Source organism: Bos taurus, chromosome 23, assembly GCF_002263795.3.
Source record: "Bos taurus isolate L1 Dominette 01449 registration number 42190680 breed Hereford chromosome 23, ARS-UCD2.0, whole genome shotgun sequence".
NCBI classification, from domain to species: Eukaryota; Metazoa; Chordata; class Mammalia; order Artiodactyla; family Bovidae; genus Bos; species Bos taurus.
In genome coordinates, this window is record NC_037350.1 from 4,112,069 (window position 1) to 4,137,001 (window position 24,933).

Sequence of the window (24,933 nt, forward strand, 5' to 3'; positions counted from 1 at the left end):
GCATGGAAAATCTTTTTCCAGCCCTTCCCTTTCAGTCTGTATGTGTCCCCTGTTTTGAGGTGGGTCTCTTGTAGACAACATATATAGGGGTTTTGTTTTTGTATCCATTCAGCCAGTCTTTGTCTTTTGGTTGGGGCATTCAACCCATTTACATTTAAGATAATTATTGATAAGTATGATTAAGATAATTATTGATAAGTATGACCCCATTGCCATTTACTTTATTGTTTTGGGTTTCAGTTTATACACCCTTTTTGTGTTTCCTGTCTAGAGAATATCCTTTAGTATTTGTTGGAGAGCTGATTTGGTGGTGCTGAATTCTCTCAGCTTTTGCTTGTCTGTAAAGCTTTTGATTTCTCCTTCATATTTGAATGAGATCCTTGCTGGGTACAGTAATCTGGGCTGTAGGTTATTTTCTTTCATCACTTTAAGTATGTCTTGCCATTCCCTCCTGGCTTGAAGAGTTTCTATTGAAAGATCAGCTGTTATCCTTATGGGAATTCCCTTGTGTGATATTTGTTGTTTTTCCCTTGCCACTTTTAATATTTGTTCTTTGTGTTTGATCTTTGTTAATTTGATTAATATGTGTCTTGGGGTGTTTCGCCTTGGGTTTATCCTGTTTGGGACTCTCTCGGTTTCTTGGACTTGGGTGATTATTTCCTTCCCCATTTTAGGGAAGTTTTCAACTATTATCTTCTCAAGTATTTTCTCATGGTCTTTCTTTTTGTCTTCTTCTTCTGGGACTCCTATGATTTGAATGTTGTAGCGTTTAATATTGTCCTGGAGGTCTCTGAGATTGTCCTCATTTCTTTTAATTCATTTTTCTTTTTTCCTCTCTGATTCATTTATTTCTACCATTCTATCTTCTAATTCACTAATCCTATCTTCTGCCTCTGTTATTCTACTATTTGTTGCCTCCAGAGTGTTTTTGATCTCATTTATTTCATTATTCATTATATATTGACTCTTTTTTATTTCTTTTAGGTCCTTGTTAAACCTTTCTTGCATCTTCTCAATCCTTGTCTCCAGGATATTTATCTGTGATTCCATTTTTATTTCAAATTTTGGATCATTTTCACTATCATTATTCGGAATTCTTTATCACGTAGATTCCCTATCTCTTCCTCTTTTGTTTGGTTGGTGGGCATTTATCCTGTTCCTTTACCAGCTGGGTATTCCTCTGTCTCTTCATCTTGTTTATATTGCTGAGTTTGGGGTATCCTTTCTGTATTCTGGCAGTTTGTGGAGTTCTCTTTATTGTGGAGTTTCCTCGCTGTGTGTGGATTTGTACAGGTGGCTTGTCAAGGTTTCTTGGTTAGGGAAGCTTGTGTCGGTGTTCTGGTGGGTGGAGCTGGATTTCTTCTCTCTGGAGTGCAATGAAGTGTCCAGTAATGAGTTATGAGATGTCTATGGTTTTGTAGTAACTTTGGGCAGCCTGTATATTGGAGCTCAGGGCTGTATTCCTGTGTTGGTGGAGAATTTGCATGGTATGTTTTGTTCTGGAACTTGTTGGCCCTTGTGTGGTGCTTGGTTTCAGTGTAGGTATGGAGGTGTTTGATGAGCTCCTGTCAATTAATGTTCCCTGGAGTCAGGGTTTGGACTTAAGCCTCCTGCTTCCAGTTTTCAGTCTTATTTTTACAGTACTCTCAAAACTTCTCCTTCTATACAGCACCATTGATAAAACATCTATGTTAAAGATGAAAAGTTTATCCACAGTGAGGGACACCCAGAGAGGTTCACAGAGTTACATGGAAAAGACAAGAGGGAGAGGGTGTTGGAGGTGACCCGAATGAGATGAGGTGGAATCAATAGAGAGAGCAGGCTAGCCAGTAATCACTTCCTTATGTACACTCCACAACTGGACCACTCAGAGATGTTCACAGAGTTATATAGAGAAGAGAAGAGGGAGGAAGGAGACAGAGGTGGCCAGGAGGATAAAAGGGGGGAATGAAAAGAAGAGAGACAGATCCAGCCAGTAATCAGTTCCCTAAGTGTTCTCCACCATCTGGAAAACACAGAAATTCACAGAGTTGGGTAGAGCAGAGAGGGTTTAGGGAGGAGACACAGGCGACCTGGTGGAGAAAATGGAGACTCCAAAGGAGGAGAGAGCAGTCAAGCCAGTAATCTCGCTCCCAAGTAAAAATGGGTCCTGAAGATTGGGTTCTTAAAGGTACAAAATTGATAACAAATACCAAAAAGCAAAAATTAAAAATCTAGTGTAGAGTTTGGAATTTCAAAAATACAATGTTAAAGAAAAGAAGAAGAAGAAGAAAGAGAAAAAAAAAGTCACAAAAATTATATATATATATATATAAAATATAGATACAAAATTGATAACAAATACCAAAAAGCAAAAATTAAAAATCTAGAGTAGAGTTTGGAATTTGAGAAATACAATGTTAAAGAAAAGAAGAAGAAAAAGAAAGAGAAAAAAAAGTCACAAAAATTATATATTAAAAAAAAAATAGGTACAAAATTGATAACAAATACCAAAAGCAAAAATTAAAAATCTAGAGTAGAGTTTGGAATTTCAAAAATACAATATTAAAGAAAAGAAGAGAAAAAAAAGAAAGGAAAAAAAAAGTCACAAAAATTATAAAAAAATATATATATGAAGTTTGCTTTTAAAAAAAAAGGGTCTTTTTTTTTTGCAAAGTAATCAGATCAGATCAGTCACTCAGTCATATCCGACTCTTTGCGACCCCATGAATCGCAGCATGCCAGGCCTCCCTGTCCATCACCAACTCCCGGAGTTCACTCAGACTCACGTCCATCGAGTCAGTGATGCCATCCAGCCATCTCATCCTCTGTCGTCCCCTTCTTCTCCTGCCCCCAATCCCTCCCAGCATCAGAGTCTTTTCCAATGAGCCAACTCTTTGCATGAGGTGGCCAAAGTACTGGAGTTTCAGCTTTAGCATCATTCCTTCCAAAGAAATCCCAGGGCTGATCTCCTTCAGAATGGACTGGTTGGATCTCCTTGCAGTCCAAGGGACTCTCAAGAGTCTTCTTCAACACCACAGTTCAAAAGCATCAATTCTTCACCGCTCAGCCTTCTTCACAGTCCAAGTCTCACATCCATACATGACCCGAGGAAAAAACCATAGCCTTGACTAGACCAACCTTTGTTGGCAAAGTAATGTCTCTGCTTTGGAATATGCTATCTAGGTTGGTCATAACTTTCCTTCCAAGGAGTAACCATCTTTTAATTTCATGGCTGCAATCACCATCTGCAGTGATTTTGGAGCCCAGAAAAATAAAGTCTGACACTGTTTCCACTGTTTCCCCATCTATTTCCCATGAAGTGATGGGACCGGATGCCATGATCTTTGTTTTCTGAATGTTGAGCTTTAAGCCAACTTTTTCACTCTCCACTTTCACTTTCATCAAGAGGCTTTTGAGTTCCTCTTCACTTTCTGCCATAAGGGTGGTGTCATCTGCATATCTGAGGTTATTGATATCTCTCCCAGCAATCTTGATTCCAGCTTGTGTTTCTTCCAGTCCAGCATTTCTCATGATGTACTCTGCTTATAAGTTAAATAAGCAGGGTGACAATATACAGCCTTGACATACTCCTTTTCCTATTTGGAAGCATTCTGTTGTTCCATGTCCAGTTCTAACTGTTGCTTCCTGACCTGCATACAAATTTCTCAAGAGGCAGATCAGGTTGTCTGGTATTCCCATTTCTCAGAATTTCCCACAGTTTATTGTGATCCACACAATCAAAGGCTTTGGCATAGTCAATAAGGCAGAAATAGATGTTTTTCTGGAACTGTCTTGCTTTTTCCATGATCCAGCAGATGTTGGCAATTTGATCTCTGGTTCCTCTGCCTTTTCTAAAACCAGCTTGAACATCTGGAAGTTCACGGTTCACATATTGCTGAAGCCTGGCTTGGAGAATTTTGAACATTACTTTACTAGCATGTGAGATGAGTGCAATTGTGCGATAGTTTGAGCATTCTTTGGCATTGCCTTTCTTTGGGATCAGAATGAAAACTGACCTTTTCCAGTCCTGTGGCCACTGCTGAGTTTTCCAAATTTGCTGGCATATTGATTGCAGCACTTTCATAGCATCATCTTTCAGGATTTGAAATAGCTCAACTGGAATTCTATCACCTCCACTAGCTGTGTTCGTAGTGATGCTTTCTAAGGCCCACTTGACTTCACATTCCAGGATGTCTGGCTCTAGTAGGTTATAAAAGTGAAAATTAAAGGAGTAATAGAGGACTTAAAATTTTTTTAAAAAATTAAAAAAAAAAAAAAGAAAGAATGATCATAAAAATAGTAAAAATATATCTAGGACTTTCTCTGGTGGTGTTTTGGGTTTTGTGGGGTCAGTTCATTTTCGGCTAGCTCCTTGGTCCGGCTTATATTTCTCAAGATCTATAGGCCCCTTCCTATGCAGTCGGTACTAACGACAGGGTTTTACTCTATTGCACCTGTCACTTCCAAGGCGGTTCCCTCTGTTTTAGCTTCCTCTGTTTGCTGGTGTGTTCAGTGTCTGATTTCTGTCCTGACACAAAGGGGACGGTGGAGGACCCTTTTTTTTTTTTTTTTTAGGCTCACTTGTTCAGTCCCGCTGTGGGGAGGGAGGGACGCTGCAAACAAATAACACTGGCATGTGCTTGCAGTGCCTCAGCCACACTGGGCCTGACCCCACTCACAGCATGTGTACCCTCCTGCCCACACTGTTCAGGCTCTAGGTTGCTCCACCGGGAACCATCCGAGGCTGGCCCTGGGCTGCATGCACCTCCCAGGTCTAAGCCGCTCAGGTTCAGGCACTAGGGTAGTCCTCAGAGGCACAGACTCCGTTGGGCCTGCGTTTTGTGCCCTTCCCAGGTCCAAGCAGTTCAGGTGATGGAGGTGTTTGGCGAGCGCGGCCTCTGTGACTTATCACCTCCCCGCTGCTCGGTTTTCTGGGTGTACAACCGGTGCACCTTCTCAGGCAGATGTTGACCATCCAGACCCCCAAGAAGTCTTAGTTAGCAAAGAAGCCTGCTTACAGTTTTGTACATCATGTCTCTCTGGGGCTGCGATTGCCCCCTTCCAGCTCTGGCTGCCTGGCACTGGAGGGGGATGGTCTGCAGCCGGCTATCTCTGTTCAGTCCTTTGTTCTGTGCACGGGCCTGGCGGTGTCTTAGGTTAGGGCTGGCTTTTTGCGTGGTAATTATCCCACAGTCTGGTTTGCTAGCCCAAGTTAGTTCGCTCAGATAGCACTTGGGGCATTCAGGCCAGATCCTTACTCTAAGCGATGCAGCCCGCGCCGTGCCTCCCTGCCCAGCCCCTTCTTGCTAGTGGCGGGTGCAGGCGTCTGCGCTGCTTCTCGGCTGGGGGAGTTACCGTTGGGCTCGTAATCTGTGGGTTTTAATTGTTTATTTATTTTCCCTCCCTGTTATGTTGCCCTCTGTGCTTCCAAGGCTCGGCACAGAATCGGCAGTGAGAGTGTTTCCTGGTGTTTGGAAACTTCTCTCTTTTTAAGACTCCCTTCCCGGGACGGAGCTCCATCCCTCCCTCTTTTGTCTCTTTTTTTGTCATTTATTTTTTCCTACCTCCTTTCGAAGACAATGGGCTGCTTTTCTGGGTGCCTGATGTCCTCTGCCGTCTTTCAGAAATTGTTTTGTGGAATTTACTCGGCGTTTAAATGTTCTTTTGATGAATTTGTGGGGGAGAAAGTGGTCTCTCTGTCCTATTCCTCAGCCTTCTGAGCTCCTCCCCACCCTTTACACTTTTTAATGATGCCACAAATTATATCATCTTATACTGTGTATCCATTAATATATTTTCACAGTTTTCTATATCAGAATTAAAAGTGATTTAAATACCACTGTTACAGTGTTACAGTATTCTGAATATGTCTCTATATTTACCTTTACCAGCAAATTTTATACTTTCCAGTGCTTTTGTGTTGCTGCTTAATATCCTTTCAATTTGAAGGACCTCCCTAGTATTTCTTGTTAGGTGGGCCTAGTGGTGATGAGCTTTTTCTTAATCTAGAAAAGTATTTATTTTTCTTTCTAGTTTGAATGACAGGTTTGCCAGGTATGTTATTTTTGGTGGGCAGTCTTTTTCTTTGAACACTTTGAATAGAGCACCCCATTCCCTTGTGGCCTGCAATATTTCTACTCAGAAATCTGGTGATTGGATTATGGGGTACACTGTACATAGTGAGTTGCTTTTCTGTTAGTGATTTCCAAGTTCTCTCTTTACCCTTGTTTTTGAAAATTTGATTATAATGTGTCTGGATGTGGATTTCTTCCAGTTCTTGAATATCTGGATGTCTGCTTCCTTTCCTAGATTTGAGAATTTTTTGGCTATTATTTATTTAAATAAGCTCTGCTTCTTTATCTCTTCTTCTTCTGCAACTCCTATAATCTATATATTGGTCTACTAGATGGTGGGCATGAGTCATTTAGGCTTTCTTCAATTTTTGTCATTCTTTAAAATTTTTGATCTTCTACCTGGATAATTTCAACGGACCTGTCTTCAAGTCTACTGATACTTTCTTCTACTTGATCAAGGCTGACTTTTAACCCCCCTAGTCAGTTTTCTGGTTCAATTATTGTGTTTTTCTGCTCCAAAACTTCTGTTTGGTTCTCCTTTATATTTTCTTTTTGTTGCTATTCTCATTTTGTTCATGTGTCATGTTCTTGAGCTCATAAAGCATCTCATGATGGTTATTTTAAACTCTTTGTCAGATAACGTACTTCTCTTTCTTCAGGGTCAGTATCTGGAGAGATATTATGTTCTTTGATTGAGTCATATATCTCATAGTTTTGTCTTGAGATTCACACATTTGAAAAAGCAATCACTTTTACCAGTCTTTACCAACAGGCTTTGCCCAGTGAAAGTCCCTTAGCAATCAGCCTGGCTAGAGATTTTGAAACCATTTTTGGAGGGATGTGATTTCTTTGGGACTGTGTAAGAAATCTGTTAATTAGTGAGACAAGTTTCCTTTTCAGAAACTAATAATCTTTCACTCCATTTGGTATCTTCCTGTAACACTCAAGTCCTCTAGTTTTACACATTTCCCCCCTCTTCCTTGCTCTCAGTGGCCACTAGGTGTCCAGGTGTGCTGGTTCCTTGTCAGCATCATTAGTCAGGTGAGACCAACATCATTCCCTCAGGCAGCCCTTTGAAAAGCTGGGAGCCTGGATACATCTCCACTCTTCTCTTCCTGTGGGAGAAGCTTCAAGTCGTGTGTCTTCTCCTGACCATGCAGAATCATGTCACAACAAGCCACCCTCACACTCTTACTTGTTTTCTGCAGTCCCCAGGCGTTCAGTTGATTCAGGTTCCATCAGGGCTGCAAATGAGTCAATACAGAAACCAGTCTCTCCATCTCTCCAGTCTCTCTGAAAGCTGGAGCGTTAGATGCATGCTCCATTTTTCTTTCTTCCTCACTGGGGAGTCATTATAAGCAAGGGCATCTCTCTTGGCACTTATTTGTGTCATCCTGGAGAGGGAACTGATGTGGCCAGGGTGAAATCACTCTTATTGCCTACTTCAAGATGTTATTCTTATTTTTGTGCTCATCTGGGAAACTTCAACTTCCTGACTTAAATATGGAATGTTCATAAAGGTATTTGGCCCATAGATCATTGTTAAATCAGCATTTCAGTTAGGGGATGGTTGTCGTGACTTTCTATTCTGCTGTCTTGCTGACATCATTCTTTTGTTGTTATGAGTCAGCTAAGCATGGCCTTGATGCAATAGAATGAGGAGGGAAAAGAAAGTGATTTCCCCTTGTGCTTTGGGAGGTACCATCCTTAAGTATCTACAAGGGCTTCCAATAGCTTGTGTCTTGAAGGACTTTGTTTCAGGACCCATATTTTGATTCAGGTGAGCTGAACTTGCCTGTGCACAGAAGACAGTTAAAAGAGCAGGACCTGGAAACAGCCTGTGTATTCTTACCATTCCTTTTCCCACCATCATGATTCTTGGATGAAGCAGGAAACGTATCTGTTTCTTAAAAGAGTATATGGTGTGGACTCAAGAGGGACCAGAAGTCAGAAGGCAATTAGCTGTGTAAATGTAGCCAAATGTTCTTAGAGAGGTGAGAGGGGAGCGAGAAAGAGAGCTGGCTTCCCTAAGTGGAACTTTGGTGTCTTTCATCCCCCAAAGCACTGGGGCTTTTTTTCCTTCCAGTGCTTTCCACCATGGTGTACTTTAATTTGGAATGATGTTCAGGACTTCTGAATTTCTTTTCCTCTTGTTGAAATTGTTCACATTTTGGATGACTCTTTGCTTTCAGATTGCTGTATACTTTATCTAACTCAAGGCATAATACTTACAAATAATGGCCTGGTATACTCCTCTCCCCTACTCTGTTTAACTTGCATTTCAATGGAAGCCACAAAAGGTCAAGATACACATATCAGGGGCCATGGCCAGGACAACTGAGTTGCTTTCGAAGATAGGATTTCATGATTACATGATTTCATAACAAGCATGTGATTAATTTCTCTGCCCTCACATGGAGCTCATTTCCTTCCCTCTGCCTCTCCACTATTGGTACATATGTGCTTGAATTCCTAACCACAGAGATGGGGCACAGGAAAATGAGAGGTCAGAGCTGGGGTAAAGTTTGGCAGATGGGATTTGATGAGGGGTAATATTTCATAAAACCTCATTGAATATTCAGGGGAATCATTTTGTTTTCTATCTGTAGATTAAAAGAATTTAAATATAATCTGGGTCGGTGACAATCTACATTGTCAAGGGTTTGTAGTATATGCAAAAATACGGATTTTCCATTCATTTAATTAGGGAGACTAGAGCTATGTTTTTAATAAAGAAATATGATGTGTTTATATTTCATGTGAAAACCAATGATGAGTATTAAATTTGAAAAAGTAAGATGACTATGGTATGGTATGATTCAGAAAATATTCAAATTATAGCACATAGACCTTGCTCTCAGGGTTTATGATTGGATCTAAATGCAGCTGTGTACATTCAGTTCATTATTTCTAGCAAAGATAGAAATAGAAAATATTCAGAATAACTTTCTTAGGAATGTTTAAAGCTTATATAAGTAGCTCACTCTCCCATTCTTTCTCTAAAATGTTATTTATATAATACATATCACTTAATGACATATTTTATTATTATTACATCCTTTTAAATGACCACTTTCATACCCATAGGAGTGAATATTATACAATCACTTTGGAAAAGTCTTTGATGTTATCTTTTAGGGCAAAGCGTACTGCTTTTTCTTATGAAACAGCAGTTCTACTTCTAGATATTAATATTTAGCTGTGAGAAATAAGTTCATATGTTCACCAAAAGACTATTCAAGAATGTTCATAGCAGCTTTATTTAAAGTAGCCCCAAACTGAAAACAACTCAAATGATTGCTCACAAGAAAAGAGATAAGTACATCATAGTATAATTCATAGAGTAGATCAAGGCATTTTACTGAATGTAGGTTGTATCTTAATAAAAAAGTTTAAAAAATTCAGTAAGCACAATGCAATGTATATTAAAGTAAAGCTTGATAGTTCTTTCTATAAACCTGAGGCCATGTGAATATATGTGATGGTCTAGCCTAATCTCCAGTGGTCACATATGGATGTGAGAGTTGGACTGTGAAGAAGGCTGAGCGCCGAAGAATTGATGCTTTTGAACTGTGGTGTTGGGGAAGACTCTTGAGAGTCCCTTGGACTGCAAGGAGATCCAAGCAGTCCATTCTGAAGGAGATCAGCCCTGGGATTTCTTTGGAAGGAATGATGCTAAAGCTGAAACTCCAGTACTTTGGCCAGCTCATGTGAAGAGTTGACTCATTGGAAAAGACTCTGATGCTGGGAGGGATTGGGGGCAGGAGGAGAAGGGGACGACAGAGGATGAGATGGCTGGATGGCATCACTGACTCGATGGACCTGAGTCTGAGTGAACTCCGGGAGATGGTGATGGACAGGGAGGCCTGGCATGCTGCAATTCATGGGGTCGCAAAGAGTCGGACACAACTGAGCAACTGAACTGAACTGAGCCTAATCTCTGGAGTTAGAACCAGATTTGAATTTGGTTCTTGACTTGATCAATATCACTCTTTCTAAATATGATCTTAGTCTAATTGACTGACTCCAACTTTGTAATAGAGGCCTGATTTTCATTTTGTTTCATCATTTTATCTTGTATTTGTGTTAAATAATAATAGCATTTATTATCTCATACAGTTTCTGTGGATCAGGAACATGGGCAAAGCTAGGCTGGGTGATCCTGACTCAGGTTCTCTCAAGGAATGCAATCAAGATATCAGTTGGGGTGGCAGTCAGCTGAAGGCTTGACTGGCGCTGGAGGTCTGCTTCTAAGGTGACTCACTCACAAGGTTGGCGAGTCGGTGCTGTTGCTGGCAGGAGGTCTCAGTTCCTGGGCAGGTAAACATCTCTAAGGAGCTATTTGAGCATCCCTGCAACATGACGACTTGGCTTCCCCCAGAGTAAGTCATCCAAGAGAGCCAGAGAGACAGCAGTGTCTTTCCTGTTGGTCACAGAGGTCAGCCCTATCAGTGTGAGAGCAAAGAGACCACATTGTATGCAGATTATTATCAGCATGCTAGAGGCTAGAGCAACAGAGAGACATGTTAAGATGACTGGATGTCTGTTAAATAAACAATAGAGTTAGCATGTTAAAATGATGCATAACTAATATTTAACAAAACTTCTTCTCATTTAAGTTAAAAATGAAAAAAAGGAGTAAACAATGAGTTATAGGAATGGGATAAAGACTATTATCTGGATTTGCATAAAGGTAAAATGCACTACCTTTCTCCATCTCTAGTATTCAATCAGAGAAAGGAATAGCTTAACATTTCATCACATAATCAATGCTTTTAAAATGAAAACTGACAAAACCAGATGAGTTATGTTTGTAATTACCCTTTATTTTCCAAGCCAAGGATGGATTTCTGTTCCTTATATTTTTCTCATTGTTGAAAAATAATACATTCTATGTTAGTGGGACTACTCACTGGTGAAAAAGATTTTTACTTTTCTGGGTTGTGCACAAGTTGTACTTAAGGCTAATTGGAGTTTATTGGTTCCGTTGACTCACCACTGAAAGGAGTCTTATAAAAATCTATGCTTACTAGGTCCCACTGTCAGTCATGTGTTTGGCAGACATCTTCCTCTGATGAAGTATTGTTGACTTTAAATCAATCTATATTTCAAGACAGTAGGAATGCTTGCTGGCTAAAAGGATGAGATCATTTAATCTGTGATGAGAAAAGAAATTTTGTGACTCTGGGCTTTGGTAAATGGACTTCTGCTTGGATAATTTATTTAGGATTTGCTATTGCTATTTTATTGTATTTCCAATATGATGAGATGGAATCTAAGTTATTACGGTCTTAGTACTAAATTGAAACTGAAACCATGGTGGATGTGGCACCCTTTCTATGACTTGTACATTACATGATACTAAAGTCCCTGATGATAAAACATATTCAGAAAGGCAAATTATTAAATTGCCACTGAATGTCATTGAGGAATGTGTGTCAGTGACACCTATACTCACATGTGCCTTACCATTAAGGGCAAGTTCAGTTCAGGAAAGTTTAAAGGAGCTGGCTTGCATAGATCTGAGCTGTACACTCAGATACAACTATATTTTATTGGACTACTGGATCTGGATCAGTAAAATTTCTTTCAGTCTCTGACTGCAAATCTCCACATAAATTTCCCCAGTTATCAATAAAATATGTGACTTCTGCAGAGGGGTGGCTTACAAACAATATAACAAGTAGAATTGGATTGAATAGGCACTTATAAACTAGGCTAGTTGAGATCTGGAAAAATGTGTTCATTATTAATTAGTATGATAATCCCACATCTTGTTAACATCTGGCTTCCCTGGTGGCTCAGTTCAGTCACTAAATCGTGTCCAACTCTTTGCAACCCCATGGATTGCAGCACACCAGGCTTCCCTGTCCATCACCAACTCCTGGAGCTTGCTCAAACTCATGTCCATTGAGTCAGTGATGCCATCCAGCCATCTCATCCTCTGTCATCCTCTTCTCCTCCTGCCTTCAATCTTTCCCAGCATCAGGGTCTCAGGGTCTTTTCCAATGAGTCAGTTCTTTGCCTCAGGCAGCCAAAGTATTGGAGTTTCACCTTCAGCATCAGTCCTTCCAATGAATATTCAGGAGTGATTTCCTTTAGGATGGATTGTTTGGATCTCCTTGCAGTCCAAGGAACTCTCAGGAGTCTTCTCCAACACCACAGTTCAAAAGCATCAATTTTTCAGTGCTCAGCTTTCTTTATAATCCAACTCTCACGTCCATACATGACTACTGGAAAAACCATAGCTTTGACTAGACAGACTTTTGTTGACAAAGTAATGTCTCTGCTTTTTAATATGCTGTCTAGGTTGGTCATTAGCTCTTCTTCCAAGGAGCAAGCATCTTTTAATTTCATGGCTGCAATCACCATCTGCAGTGATTTTGGAGCCCCCCAAAATAGTCTGTCACTGTTTCCTCATCTATTTACCATGAAGTGATGGGACCAGATGCCATGATCTTAGTTTTCTGAATGTTGAGTTTTAAGCCAACCTTTTCACTCTCACTTTCATCAAGAGTCTCTTTAATTCCTCTTTGCTTTCTGCCATAAGGATGGTGTTATCTGCGTATCTGAGGTTATTAATATTTCTCCTGGCAATCTTGATTCCAGCTGTGCTTCTTCCAGTCCAGCGTTTCTCATGACATACTCTGCATAGAAGTCAAATAAACAGGGTGACAATATACAACCTGGATATACTCCTTTATCGATTTGGAACCAGTCTGTTGTTCCATGTACAGTTCTAACTGTTGCTTCCTGACCTGCATACAGATTTATCAGGAGGCAGGTCAGGTGGTCTGGTATTCTCGTCTCTTCAAGAATTTTCCACAGTTTGTTGTGATCCACACAAATCTTTGGCATAGTCAATAAAGCAGAAGCAGATATTTTTCTGGAACTCTCTTGCACTTTCAGTGATCCATCGGATGTTGGCCATTTGATCTCTGTTTCCTTTGCCTTTTCTCAATCCAGCTTGAACATCTGGAATTTCTTGGTTCACGAACTGATAAAGCCTGGTTGGAGAATTTTTGAGCATTACTTTGCTAGCATGTGAGATGAGTGCAATTGTACAGTAGTTTGAGTATCCTTTGGCTTTGCTTTTCTTTGGGATTGGAATGAAAACTGACCTTTCCAGTCCTGTGGCTCAGCAGTAGAGAATATGTCTGCTGATGCAGGAGATGCAGGAGACACAGGTTTGATCCTTGGGTTGAGAAGATACCCCGAAGGAGGAAATGGCAACCCCTTCTGCTATTTTTGCCAGGAAAATCAAATGGACAGAGGAGTCTGGCAGGCTATAGTCCATGGGGTCACCAAGAGTCAGACACGCACACACGGAAAGGAGTAGCTGGACATATCTAATTGTCCTGGCCAGACTCAAAAGATGGACAGTTTTTCTGTCCCTGACTATGGTAGGATTTTAAATAGAGCATGTTTTTATGACCCTGATGAGACTGAATCACTTATATTACTTAGCCCTTAGATTTAACAGGAAGCAATTATCACTGCACCCTAGTGTTTAAAATAAGCTGGAGTGATCTATGCTTGCTCCAGAAAGCATTCCTTTCCTGAATACTCTCTGAACATATTGGGCTAAAATTACAACTGTTTAGTTTCCTGCACTTGCAAACTTAGATCTTGAGTTCTTTTTCTTTTTTTGTCCTTGCTCCTAAATGTACTTCTTCAAACTAACTTGCTTTATCTAGATTGTTCAACTTAGCTGTTATGGATATTATCCTCTGACTGACTCTGTTAGCATTTGATTTTCTTGGTCCTTAAAATAACTTCCAAGTTCCAATTTTTATTCCCAGTTTCCAGTAGAAATTGGTTGTATGCTTATACATACATCTTTTTAGGACACTATAGAGGAGTTAGTTATTTACCTTTATTTCCCTGGCAGATTTTGGAACAATTGTTGGTTGGCAATGAAAGCAGCTTTTTATGTACAGAAACTTCCTTTTACCTGTCTCCCATAGCCAGTGTATGCAAACGTACCAACTGTATTTGAGCATTTTAGCTACATTTTACTTTTCAGTTCCTGTGTATGAGGATATTTTATTGTTCTTGTAGGTGAGCAAATAGGGAAGAAAGATTATTCCTTCAAGAAAATATGAGGGTACCAGGGGCTGAGAAGAGAGAAACCATGAGGAGTTATTGTCCAATGGGTACAAAGTTTGTATTTCTGAAAACTGAAGCTCTTCTGCTTTAGTGGTTTTTCCTTCTTTTCTTTTCTGGTTCCCTGAATAGGGGTGTTGGTTATACAACATTTGAATATACTTAATGGTAGTGAATTTACACTTAAAAATAGTCAAAATGATAAATTTTACGTTCACTTTACAATTAAAAAATTGAAAGCTGAAAGAAAAATAAAATGTAATTATTTAAATACATTTTCCCTAATGAGAGGGCTTCTCTGATAGATCAAGTGGTAAACAATCTGCCTGCAATGCAGGAGCATAGTAGACATGGGTTAGATCCCTGGGTTGGGAAGATCCCCTGGAGGAGGGCATGGCAACCCACTGCAGTGTTCTTGCTGGAAAATCCCATGGACAGAGGAGCCTGGCGGGCTTCAGTCTGTATGGTTGCAAAGAGCTGTATACGACTGAGCATGCATGATCACTAATGAGATGTGCTGGATATTAATGAAGCCATGGCTATATTGTGATTACTGATATACACTTTTGATTTCATGCACTGGGCCACACTGTTTTCTGTACAATCCTGGAGATTATTAACAGAACACAGTGCAAAAGATTTGATTATAGAAAAAGGATGAGCACAGTACTTGCTTTATTCCCCACACTTGCATGCTATTTTGAAGTTATGAAGCATTTCCACATACATCAATGCATCTGATCATCAGACAAGCCCTGTGAAGGAGAGCATTATTCTCTCTTCACAGATGAGAGGCCGGAGGCTCATGAGAGGTTAAGAGGAAGGCTTTGGTCTAAACCTCAGATTCTGATCTTCAGTTGGAGCTCTTTGTCTAATATCTTATAACTTCTCTTTGGTAAAACAAATCAAAAGAGCAATTCAAATCTGAATATTCTTATGATATAATGTGTAACATATTTTCGTTTCAAATAAAGTTCTTTCTTTTGCAGTTTTAAATCAAATGCATTTGAAATGAGGCTTCATGTTGTTCTGTATTACCCTGCCCCCTGCCAGGAACAAATCTTGCATCATAGTAAGAGGAAGAATTTAATTTATTGATTTATGATTTGAGTTATATAACACAGCCTAAAGTAATGCTCAAAATTCTCCAAGCCAGGCTTCAGCAATACGTGAACTGTGAACTTCCAGATGTTCAAGCTGGTTTTAGAAAAGGCAGAGGAACCAGAGATCCAATTGCCAACATCCACTGGATCATGTAAAAAACAAGAGAGTTCCAGAAAAACATCTATTTCTGCTTTATTGATTATGCCAAAGCCTTTGACTGTGTGGATCACAATAAACTGTGGAAAATTCTGAAAGAGATGGGAATACCAGACCACCTGATCTGCCTCTTGAGAAACCTATATGCAGGTCAGGAAGCAACAGTTAGAACTGGGCATGGAACAACAGAATGCTTCCAAATAGGAAAAGGAGTACGTCAAGGCTGTATATTGTCACCCTGCTTATTTAACTTACATGTAGAGTACATCATGAGAAATGCTGGGCTGGAAGAAACACAAGCTGGAGTCAAGATTGCTGGGGGAAATCTCAATAACCTGAGATATGCAGATAACACCACCCTTATTGCAGAGAGTGAAGAGGAACTAAAAAGCCTCTTGATGAAAGTGAAAGTGGAGAGTGAAAAAGTTGGCTTAAAGCTCAATGTTCAGAAAGCTAAGATCATGGCATCTGGTCCCTTCCCTTCATGGGAAATAGATGGGGAAACAGTGGAAACAGTGGTAGACTTTATTTTTTTGGGCTCCAAAATCACTGCAGATGGTGATTGTGGCCATGAAATTAAAAGACATTTACTCCTTAGAAAGAAAGTTATGACCAACCTAGATAGCATATTCAAAAGCAGAGACATTACTTTGCCAACAAAGGTCCCTCTAGTTAAGGTTATGGTTTTTCCAGTGGTCATGTTTGGATGTGAGAGTTGGACTGTGAAGAAAGCTGAGTGCCGAGGAATTGATGCTTTTGAACTGTGGTGTTGGAGAAGACTCTTGAGAGTCCCTTGGACTGCAAGGAGATCCAACCAGTCCATTCTAAAGGAGATCAGTCCTGGGTGTGCATTGGAAGGACTGATGCTAAAGCTGAAACTCCAGTACTTTGGCCACCTCATACGAAGAGTTGACTCATTGGAAAAGACTCTGATGTTTGGAGGGATTGGGGGCAGGAGGAGAAGGGGACGACAGAGGATGAGATGGTTGGATGGCATCACTGACTTGATGGACATGAGTCTGAGTGAACTCTGGGAGTTGGTGATGGACAGGGAGGCCTGGCGTGCTGCAGTTTACGGGGTCACAAAGAGTTGGACATGACTGAGTGACTGAACTGAACTGAACATTCAGCATTACTACCACATTTATTCCCTGCTTCTTGTGTTTTCATATGGAGGAGCTTCAGGTAGACTAGCTCTTCTTTTGATAAGTTGTTTTTGATTTTACATTAAAATGAGTTTTTAAATGATAAGAAATCTCAGTTTTAAGTAGAGGTTAAAAGACAAATTAATTCAGTAATGTAGTAAAAGATTAATATTTGTCAGAACATGGATTATTTAAAAATGTAAAGATGGTTTGATAGTGAAGTCAAATTTGTCACTTCTCTGCTCAAAGTTCACTTGAGTTGGCTTTTGTCTGGGTACAGGCAAAGGTTTTTGGTGAGTTCTCATTCTTTCAAATTAAAAGCAGTGCTGCAATGAGTATATAGATTGACCTTTCTCCACTTTCTTTGACTCCTTACCACTCATGAGAAAATGCGTCTTCAGATAAGGGCATCTGAGAAAAGTAGATGGTCATGTTGGCAAAGTCCCTTTAGCTTTTTCTTTTTGGATGGACAGGTTTGTGAAGCTGGAGCTCCATTTTCTCTGTGGATCCTATGTGAGCTTAGGGGCAAGTCCTGTTTCTCAGGTGGCTGGGGAATGAATCAGTCCTGCTGGGCTGCCAGGCAGGGGTGGTTAATTACAGTTCACTGTCTCATCAGACTCAGTGGTTCACACCCCTAACCAGCACCTTCTGCTTGCAGAGTTTCTGTATCTTCTCATCAGTTAGCACTAAGCTTCCTAGAGGAAGAAGGATGTGACTGATTAGGTCTTTCAAAACTCAGCAACCTCTGATCTGAGAGGAAAATACCCTTCCCTTCCCAGGGATACATCTAACTCTTTATATCAAAACTTAATATTATTTCCAATATTTCCAATATTGTCCATCAGCAAGCATGTAGATAATTGTGATATATCCATACAATGGACAGTAATCAGCATCCAAAAGAATGAACTACTGAAACAGCAGCCAGAGTGGATCTAAAATAATCAAGCTGCATGAAAGAAGCCAGACAAGAAAGAGGACTTCCAATACGCTTCTGTCGCTATAGAATTATATGAAATTCAAACTTATTTGTAGTGACAGAAGATGTATCAGTGGTGCCTGAGAATGCGGATGGGATCGGGATAGTGAATGGTGTCAGGAACAGATTGCAGGGAACGTAGGGAAACTTTTGAGGCTGATGCACATGTTCGTTGCTTTGTCGGTGGAGATGGCTTCACAGGTATACACATGTACCTGTGTCAAAACTAATCAGATTGTAAACTTTATGTTTGATTTATTGTATCTCAATTTACCTCAATAAAGCTACTGAAATAGCAAAAACCCAGGACTTCCCTGGCTGTCTAGTAGTTAAGACACCGAACTTCTGCCAGAGCGTAAGTTTGATCCCTGGTCAGGAACTAAGATCCCGCATGCTGCGCTGTGGGGCCAAAACAAATAAACAGACAACTGCAGCCAAACAAAGCAAAAACAAAGAAGAAACAAACAAGCAAGCTAAAAAACAACTCAGCATCCTCAGACCTGAAGAGGCAAATATCCATATCTTCTCAGGAATACATCTAATTTTATTTATAACAAAGCTTTAATTAATTTCAGTATTCTATGCTACACGGTATGACAGTATTATTGACCTAATAAAATCCATCTCATTACTTTTTATTCTAGGATAAACATGATACTGTTCCCTCTCTTTAATGCTTTTCAGGAGAATGATTATCTTAAAGCACATTTTGTGGAGGTTCTTCTATTTATATTCTGTTAGCTGCTCTATAAAATATAAGCAGTCAGGCTCAGTGTGTATATTATATGATGGCCTTGGAAGAATCTGAAAATATTGCAACATTCCTACAGTATAACAGCTTAATAGCATTTCAACTGTACAGAATTTTCCACATAATTTGAGACACTAGTTTCCCAGATAATTGAAAAGCACATCACATTTTTATAATTTATATAATGACTGTATAATGCAAACCTTAATGACTCTTCTTAAGGAAAAAGTCTTTATTCATTTATGAATGTGATTAATAGAATATATAATCTGATTAATCATAGATGAGATAATAGGCCCATTTGAAGAATTTCCATGAACAGAAAAGACCCACAGTTAAGTTTTTTCCAGAGTGAAAGAACCAATGACATTTGAACTGTAAGATTATAAACTGCTAGAACTGGAAAGAGTATAAGGAGCAACACACATGTTTTTTCTTACCTCTCAAATGCTGGGAAAGCAAGAAAGCAATCAGAGTTCATCTCCCGGATCCAAGAAGTTCAAGGGCAGTATCCAAGGGTGTGTGACTCCCGGACAATCCTGGATGAGAAGCAGAAACCCTGCTCCAGCCTGCCTCTATGGCAGGCCAGGTGTTCCGTTGCTTCTTAGTCACAATAGTGAAGTGTAAACTTCAGCAGTGTTGCCCTTGAAACAGTTCATGAACAAATATTCGTCTTACATTTCATCCCCTTTTAGGGAGAAAGAAGACAGGACTCCATTGTCAAGTAACAAAAACACCCTGAAAACAAAACAAAAACGTTTCTCAGAAATACATTGATATACATTTGTGTGCATATAGAGATTTTAGAATTCTATGTTCTTTATTCCTCCCTTAATTTTCTTTTTTGTTGAAGTAACCCATGATTAATCCACTTTTACGCCTTTTCCTTCATAGAATCTGTCTGTCCAACACGAATTCCCGTGGCAGCACGTGATGAGAAGGGGTTTGATATTCTTTTAGGCTTGGGTATAAAGAAAAAGGCTAAGAAGAGAGTTCAGCTTTTACCAACAAAGATTAAAGGATATGAAATAACATCAAAAGTTGATTTATCAGAATTCACAAGGTAAATGTTATATGTATTTTTCTATTTTATTTTATTATTTTTGTGTGTGTTAGTTACTCAGTTGTGTCCAATTCTTTGTGACCCTGTGAACTGTAGCCCACCAGTCTCCTCTGTCCATGGTATTCTTCAGGTAAGAATACTGGGGTGGATTGCCATTCCTTCTCCAGGGCATCTTCCCTACCCAGGGATCGAACCCAGGTCTACCTCACTTCAGGCAGATTCTTTACCGTCTGAGTCACCAGGGAAGCATAATTGCTTTACAGTATGCTAGTTTCTGCTGTACAATAAAGTGAATCAGCTATATGCATACAGATATCCCCTCCCTTTTGAACCTCTCTCCCATCCCCCCATAATGTTGTATGTTGATACAGTTTTTTCTTGATAAATCTGCAGACATGTTGAGAATTCTTTAAGCTTATACACAGTCTTCTGTTTCCAGCAATGTTTTCCCAGAAGGTCTTCCTCCATCATACGTATTTGTCTCCACTCAGAGATTTAAGGTCAAGAAAATGTGGGATTTATGGAGAATTTTAACCATTGATGGAAGGCCACAAATAGCAGTTACCTTAAACGGAGTGGATAAAACATTATTATTTACAACAACCAGCATCATTAATGGCTCACAAGTGGTCACCTTTGCTGACCCTCGAGTTAAGGTAAAGATGCCTGGGTATGATTGTGGTATTCATGGGGAATTGGCATCAAGCTGGCGTGTTTTGGGAGAGGAGAGCCGTAATTTAACATGACTGAAAAGATATTGATTTCATAATGTAATTTTGCTTACTGAATAAAAGCAGCAAAGGAAGAAAATTAGTATTTTTTTAATTATTGGAGTGTTGAATTATGATTCGCAGTGTTGTGTTAATTTCTGGTGTACGGCAGAATGGTTCACTTATACGTATGTTATTCTTTTTCATATTCTTGTCCATTATGGTTTCTCACCGGATATTGAATATAATACTCTCTGCTGTACAGTGGGAAGGACCTTGTCATTTATCCATTGCATATGTAACAGTCTGCATCTACTAATCCCAGACTCATGCTCCACCCCCACCCCCTCCTTCTTGCCAGCCGCAGTTTTGTCCTCTATGTCTGTGAGTCTGTTTGTTTCTTAAATCAGTTCATCTGTGTCCTATTTTAGATTCCAGATATCAGTGATATCACACTGTGTTTGTCTTTCTCTTTCTGGCTTGCTTCAGTTAGTATGATCATCTCACCCAAGTTGCCGCAAATGGCATTACTTCATTCTTTTTATGGCTGAGTAGCATTCTATTATATATATAAAACATACATATACATATATAACATCTTCTTTGTGCATTCATCTGTTGATGGACATTTAAGTTGTTTCTGTGTGTTGGCTATTGTAAATAGTGCTGCTATGAACATAGGGATGCATGTATCTTTTTGAAGTATAGTTTTGTCTGAAGTATAGTATATTGTCTGGATATATAACCAGGAGTGGATCATATGGCAACTCAATTTTAGTGAAAATCTGTCTTAATTCATGTGAGATTATGGGGTGGGGAAAATCATATTTTCAGTGCTTGTTTCTAAGTGCCAGGAATATTTAATTATAATAACCACCCAAGGAAGGCGCTGTTGCTCTTATTTTACAGAAAAAAAAATGTTCAAGGATATTAAGTTCTAGTTAAGTTGTGACATCAGGAATTTAATTTAGGTCTGGTCAGTTTCAAAGCCCATGTTGGTCTGCTTTATACTGTCATGTCCTACAGGATATTGAGGTAAAGTCACATTTGTCAGAACATTAAATACAGGTAGATAATGATATAGAATTTGCATTTATTAGCGGGACAGTTTATATCCCCTGAAGAAACATATATTTAATAAAATATATAAACTAAAAGTGTATTTTCCAAGTCAAATGTGTTCAGAATACAGATATCATGATAAAAGCAATTACATTTTGATTATTATTATAAAAGTCTAATAGTATGTTATATAATTTATGAAATATACAAGGCTGTACATGGAACTATGCATTTTTGCAATTTCTTCATTTGGTGAGAAGAATAAATTTAAAACATTGTTGTCTGCCATTTTCATTAAAGACGATGTGCTGATTTCTGTAAGAAGTGACAAATGAATATGGCATGTTTTTCACCTAAACGAACTTATTTTTAATGTGATATTCAGTGCTTCTAGTATCTCATAGAGATGAAAAATGTTATTGGAATGTGGAAGAAAAAGTGGATTTCAATACAAAATGTGGGCAAGTCTTCATAAATGAGTTGGTTTCTGGAATGGGGTTTGAAGGATGTATAGGATTTTGATGGAGAGAGAGGACACGGAAATCTTGGTTCATTACTAAGGAGTCACGTGTAGTAAAGTGCAGAGTTTTCATTTAGAGCATAGAATGTGGTGCCCCCTGTGTTTCGAGTATAAGATACTCATGCACACAAAAAGCGAGCCAGGTATAAGTTCAAACTTGTATCATATATGTAAACATAGACCTGGGAACTGTACACACGGCTTTACATTTCGTTCAGTCAGTGATGGAATTCCATCAAAAAGTTTTGATCACCGTCCCGTCAGGATCTAAGCAGCTCTCTCCTCTGCTCCTTTCTCTTCTTTCATAAAGAATACCTTTGACTCTTTCCTGGAATTGGGCTTGGTCCTAGGAATACAGAAAGGATTAAGATGGGGCATGAGATTACTTCTAGCAGAGGGAAGAAGGTTGGCTTGGAGAGGGAAGGAACAGGGATTGAGATGTGTTTAAAAATTATTCAAACAAAGCAAGATACCTGTGAGCCTAAATTATGACAATGAGAAGGGCAATGGAGAAGTGAATCTGAGTTGTGCTTAAACACATCCTGGCTGGAACTTTGCATCTACCTGGTATGGCAACTGAGGTAAGGAGAAGGAGGTAAGGGTGCTTGCTGTGGTTTAAAAACTGAGGATATTATTAATATCATTTCATGGAGATCAGGAGAAGAAGGTTTGGGGGAGACTGTCCAAGAGGACAGACTAGTTACATGATACACAGATGCCATGAAGTACGTAGGATGAGAGTCCTACTTGAATTGGACTTTAGGAACTTATCTGTGACCTTGAGGGAGTTGTTTCCACAAATACTTTGGCCCAGATACTTCGGAATGTGCGACGGAAACTCATGTAGGGATTAATAAAGTGATTGGTGGGTATTGGCCTTTGGGACCCAGCTCGGGTCAGGGTGAGTTAGAATATGATACAGCCAATCTGTGTGGTACTGATTTATGGTTGATGACTAAAAAATAGAGACAAAGAAAATACAAGTTTGTTAGGAATTCTCTTTATGAATCTCCTGTATTCCCTTCCTATAGATATTATTTGATGAAGGCTGGCATCAGATTCGTCTTTTAGTAACGGAACAAGATGTAACTCTGTATATTGATGATCAACAAATTGAAAACAAGCCATTACATCCAGTGTTAGGGATCTTCATCAGTGGGCAAACCCAAATTGGAAAGTACTCTGGGAAAGAAGAAACTGTCCAAGTGAGTAAAAATGATTTGCTTTTTGCATCCTATAAAATGGAGCTTTAGTGATAGTATTTATCACATTTAATTGTATTTAACTTAATTCCTTTAAGGGACTTAATCAAAAAGTGGTCAGTTCATTAGTGAAATTGTATGTTTGTGTGTATGTATGAAAATGAAAAATCAGACTTAATAAAATAATTCTTAGAAATATGTTCTCCTGAGTGCATGGTAGAATTCTATGTTTTTATGAAACATTAATTTCATATTTCCCAGGAGAAACATAGATTGTATCATGAATTTGGAAAAGATAATATGATTAAAGTTGTGAGTGGCAGTTATAAAAATTTCTTTGCAGCTGTGAGGATAAAATTAGATTAATGTGTGTCAGGATTTTCATAAGCAAACCCGTGACTGTTTGGCATTCTTTTAAACTAGCATATCTATTATGGGTTGAGAGGTGTGTATTTCAAGCCCTGTCTTGAAAAATCCTTTATTTGAAAAGGTATGTTTTTCTCACCCTGTTTCTATTAAGAGAAGATGGTGTCATATTCAGATGTATGATTATGGTCTCTGTGTATTAATGTCAAATTGTAGTAAATATTTAAATAGTAATAGGTGCTGGGTTTACTCATCACACAGCTCTCTGTGCCAACAACTAAATCTTGGAAACCAAAGATGGTTTCTTGAGCCTCCTCTGTGCAATCAGGGCTGTGGAGAGATGTGGGGTGAACACAGAAAGCCTGGGGAAGCTTTTCAGTGGCCCAGGAAATGCTTTCTAGAGGAGCTCTTAATACAAGGATGCTACATAAGTACCACTGGGGTTTCCCAAGGAAACCAGAGATTTGTGTTTGGTGCTACGAAAGTTTTCCTTGGAAGTTACATTGCATCACATCTTTATGCTATATGTCAAAAATTCAAATTTTGTGTTTTTATTATTTATTGTATTTTATCGTTATCAAAGATAAGTGCTTTGGTCTGTGTCACATTATTGCTGACTACAGTGACTGCTTCTTTGTATCTGAGTTGCTTTTTATAAAGCCGTTTGTTTGGGCTTCAACTTTAACTTGGCTGGTTTTGTGTTTTCAGTTTGAAGTCCAAAAGCTACGAATCTACTGTGACCCAGAGCAGAACAACCGGGAGACAGCGTGTGAAATACCTGGATTTGTGAGTAGGATGGATTATTTTTTCCACCGGGTGTTGCTTCAGTACTTTCAAAGCAATAAATAGAATGCAGATGGCATGTGAGCTTGAATTTAACTTACAGAGTTAATCTGTTTCTTCATTTTCAGTGCAAATAAAATGATATTGATTAAAACATATTTTGAGGTTCATAATTGAAATACTGTTATTATGTATTAATGTACAAGTGTAAATGGAAGAGCACAGGGAATGTTTTTTCATCATCTTGGGGGTCATTGTTGTTCCACTTCTTGAATGAAGCAGGGTTGGACCTGCTCTAGAAAAACATAGAATTTGTTGTCTGAAAGTCCAGTGAGTAAACCACATTTTTAAACTTGATCGATTGTGTGAGTGAAATACTTTATGTGGCACGATTCTGAAGAGTAGAAAATGATTCATTTTCCTGTTCGTTAGCATGTTTTCTCAAACCATAACGAATATAAAGTTTTCTTCTTATTGTTGTTAGGTAAGATTTTCTTATATTTCTAGGATATAAGCAACTTTCTATTCATTTAGAGATGTTAATGCATTAGGAAGAAAAAGATTATAAACTAAAACGTTAGAGTCTGATCATATGCATGTGTGAGTGTGTGAAATTGATTTTTCTCTGGGCAAAAAAATGGTATGTTGTTGGTAATGCAGATATGGTAGAATGTAAAACTTTTTGACAATGTGAATTCTCAGTGACATATGAGCCCTACATGGTTCTTTTCCTTGTTATAGTCTTGTTGTCATCATCTTCCTTTTCCCTATTAAAGTGAATAACTTATGGGTTCACATCTTCTGAAAATTTGAAAGCGCAGAGCAGTGCATTTAAGGGATCTATAATAAAAATCAACAATGGAAACTTCTAGAAATGATTTCTTCTGAGTTTTTCTACTTTAACTGTTTAAACATTGTAACTTTTGTTTT

General features: G+C 38.9%; 1 protein-coding gene across 1 annotated transcript in view; it reads left to right on the forward strand.

Annotated features, from left to right (window-relative positions):
- COL21A1 (collagen type XXI alpha 1 chain) overlaps positions 1–24,933 on the forward strand; it is a 234,927-nt gene that overhangs the window by 85,223 nt on the left and 124,771 nt on the right. Inside the window, exons 4-7 of the mRNA XM_059880512.1 lie at positions 19,192–19,360; positions 19,800–20,016; positions 22,684–22,857; positions 23,929–24,006. Coding sequence (XP_059736495.1) covers positions 19,192–19,360; positions 19,800–20,016; positions 22,684–22,857; positions 23,929–24,006 — 638 coding nt within the window. The remainder of the gene's footprint in view (positions 1–19,191; positions 19,361–19,799; positions 20,017–22,683; positions 22,858–23,928; positions 24,007–24,933) is intronic.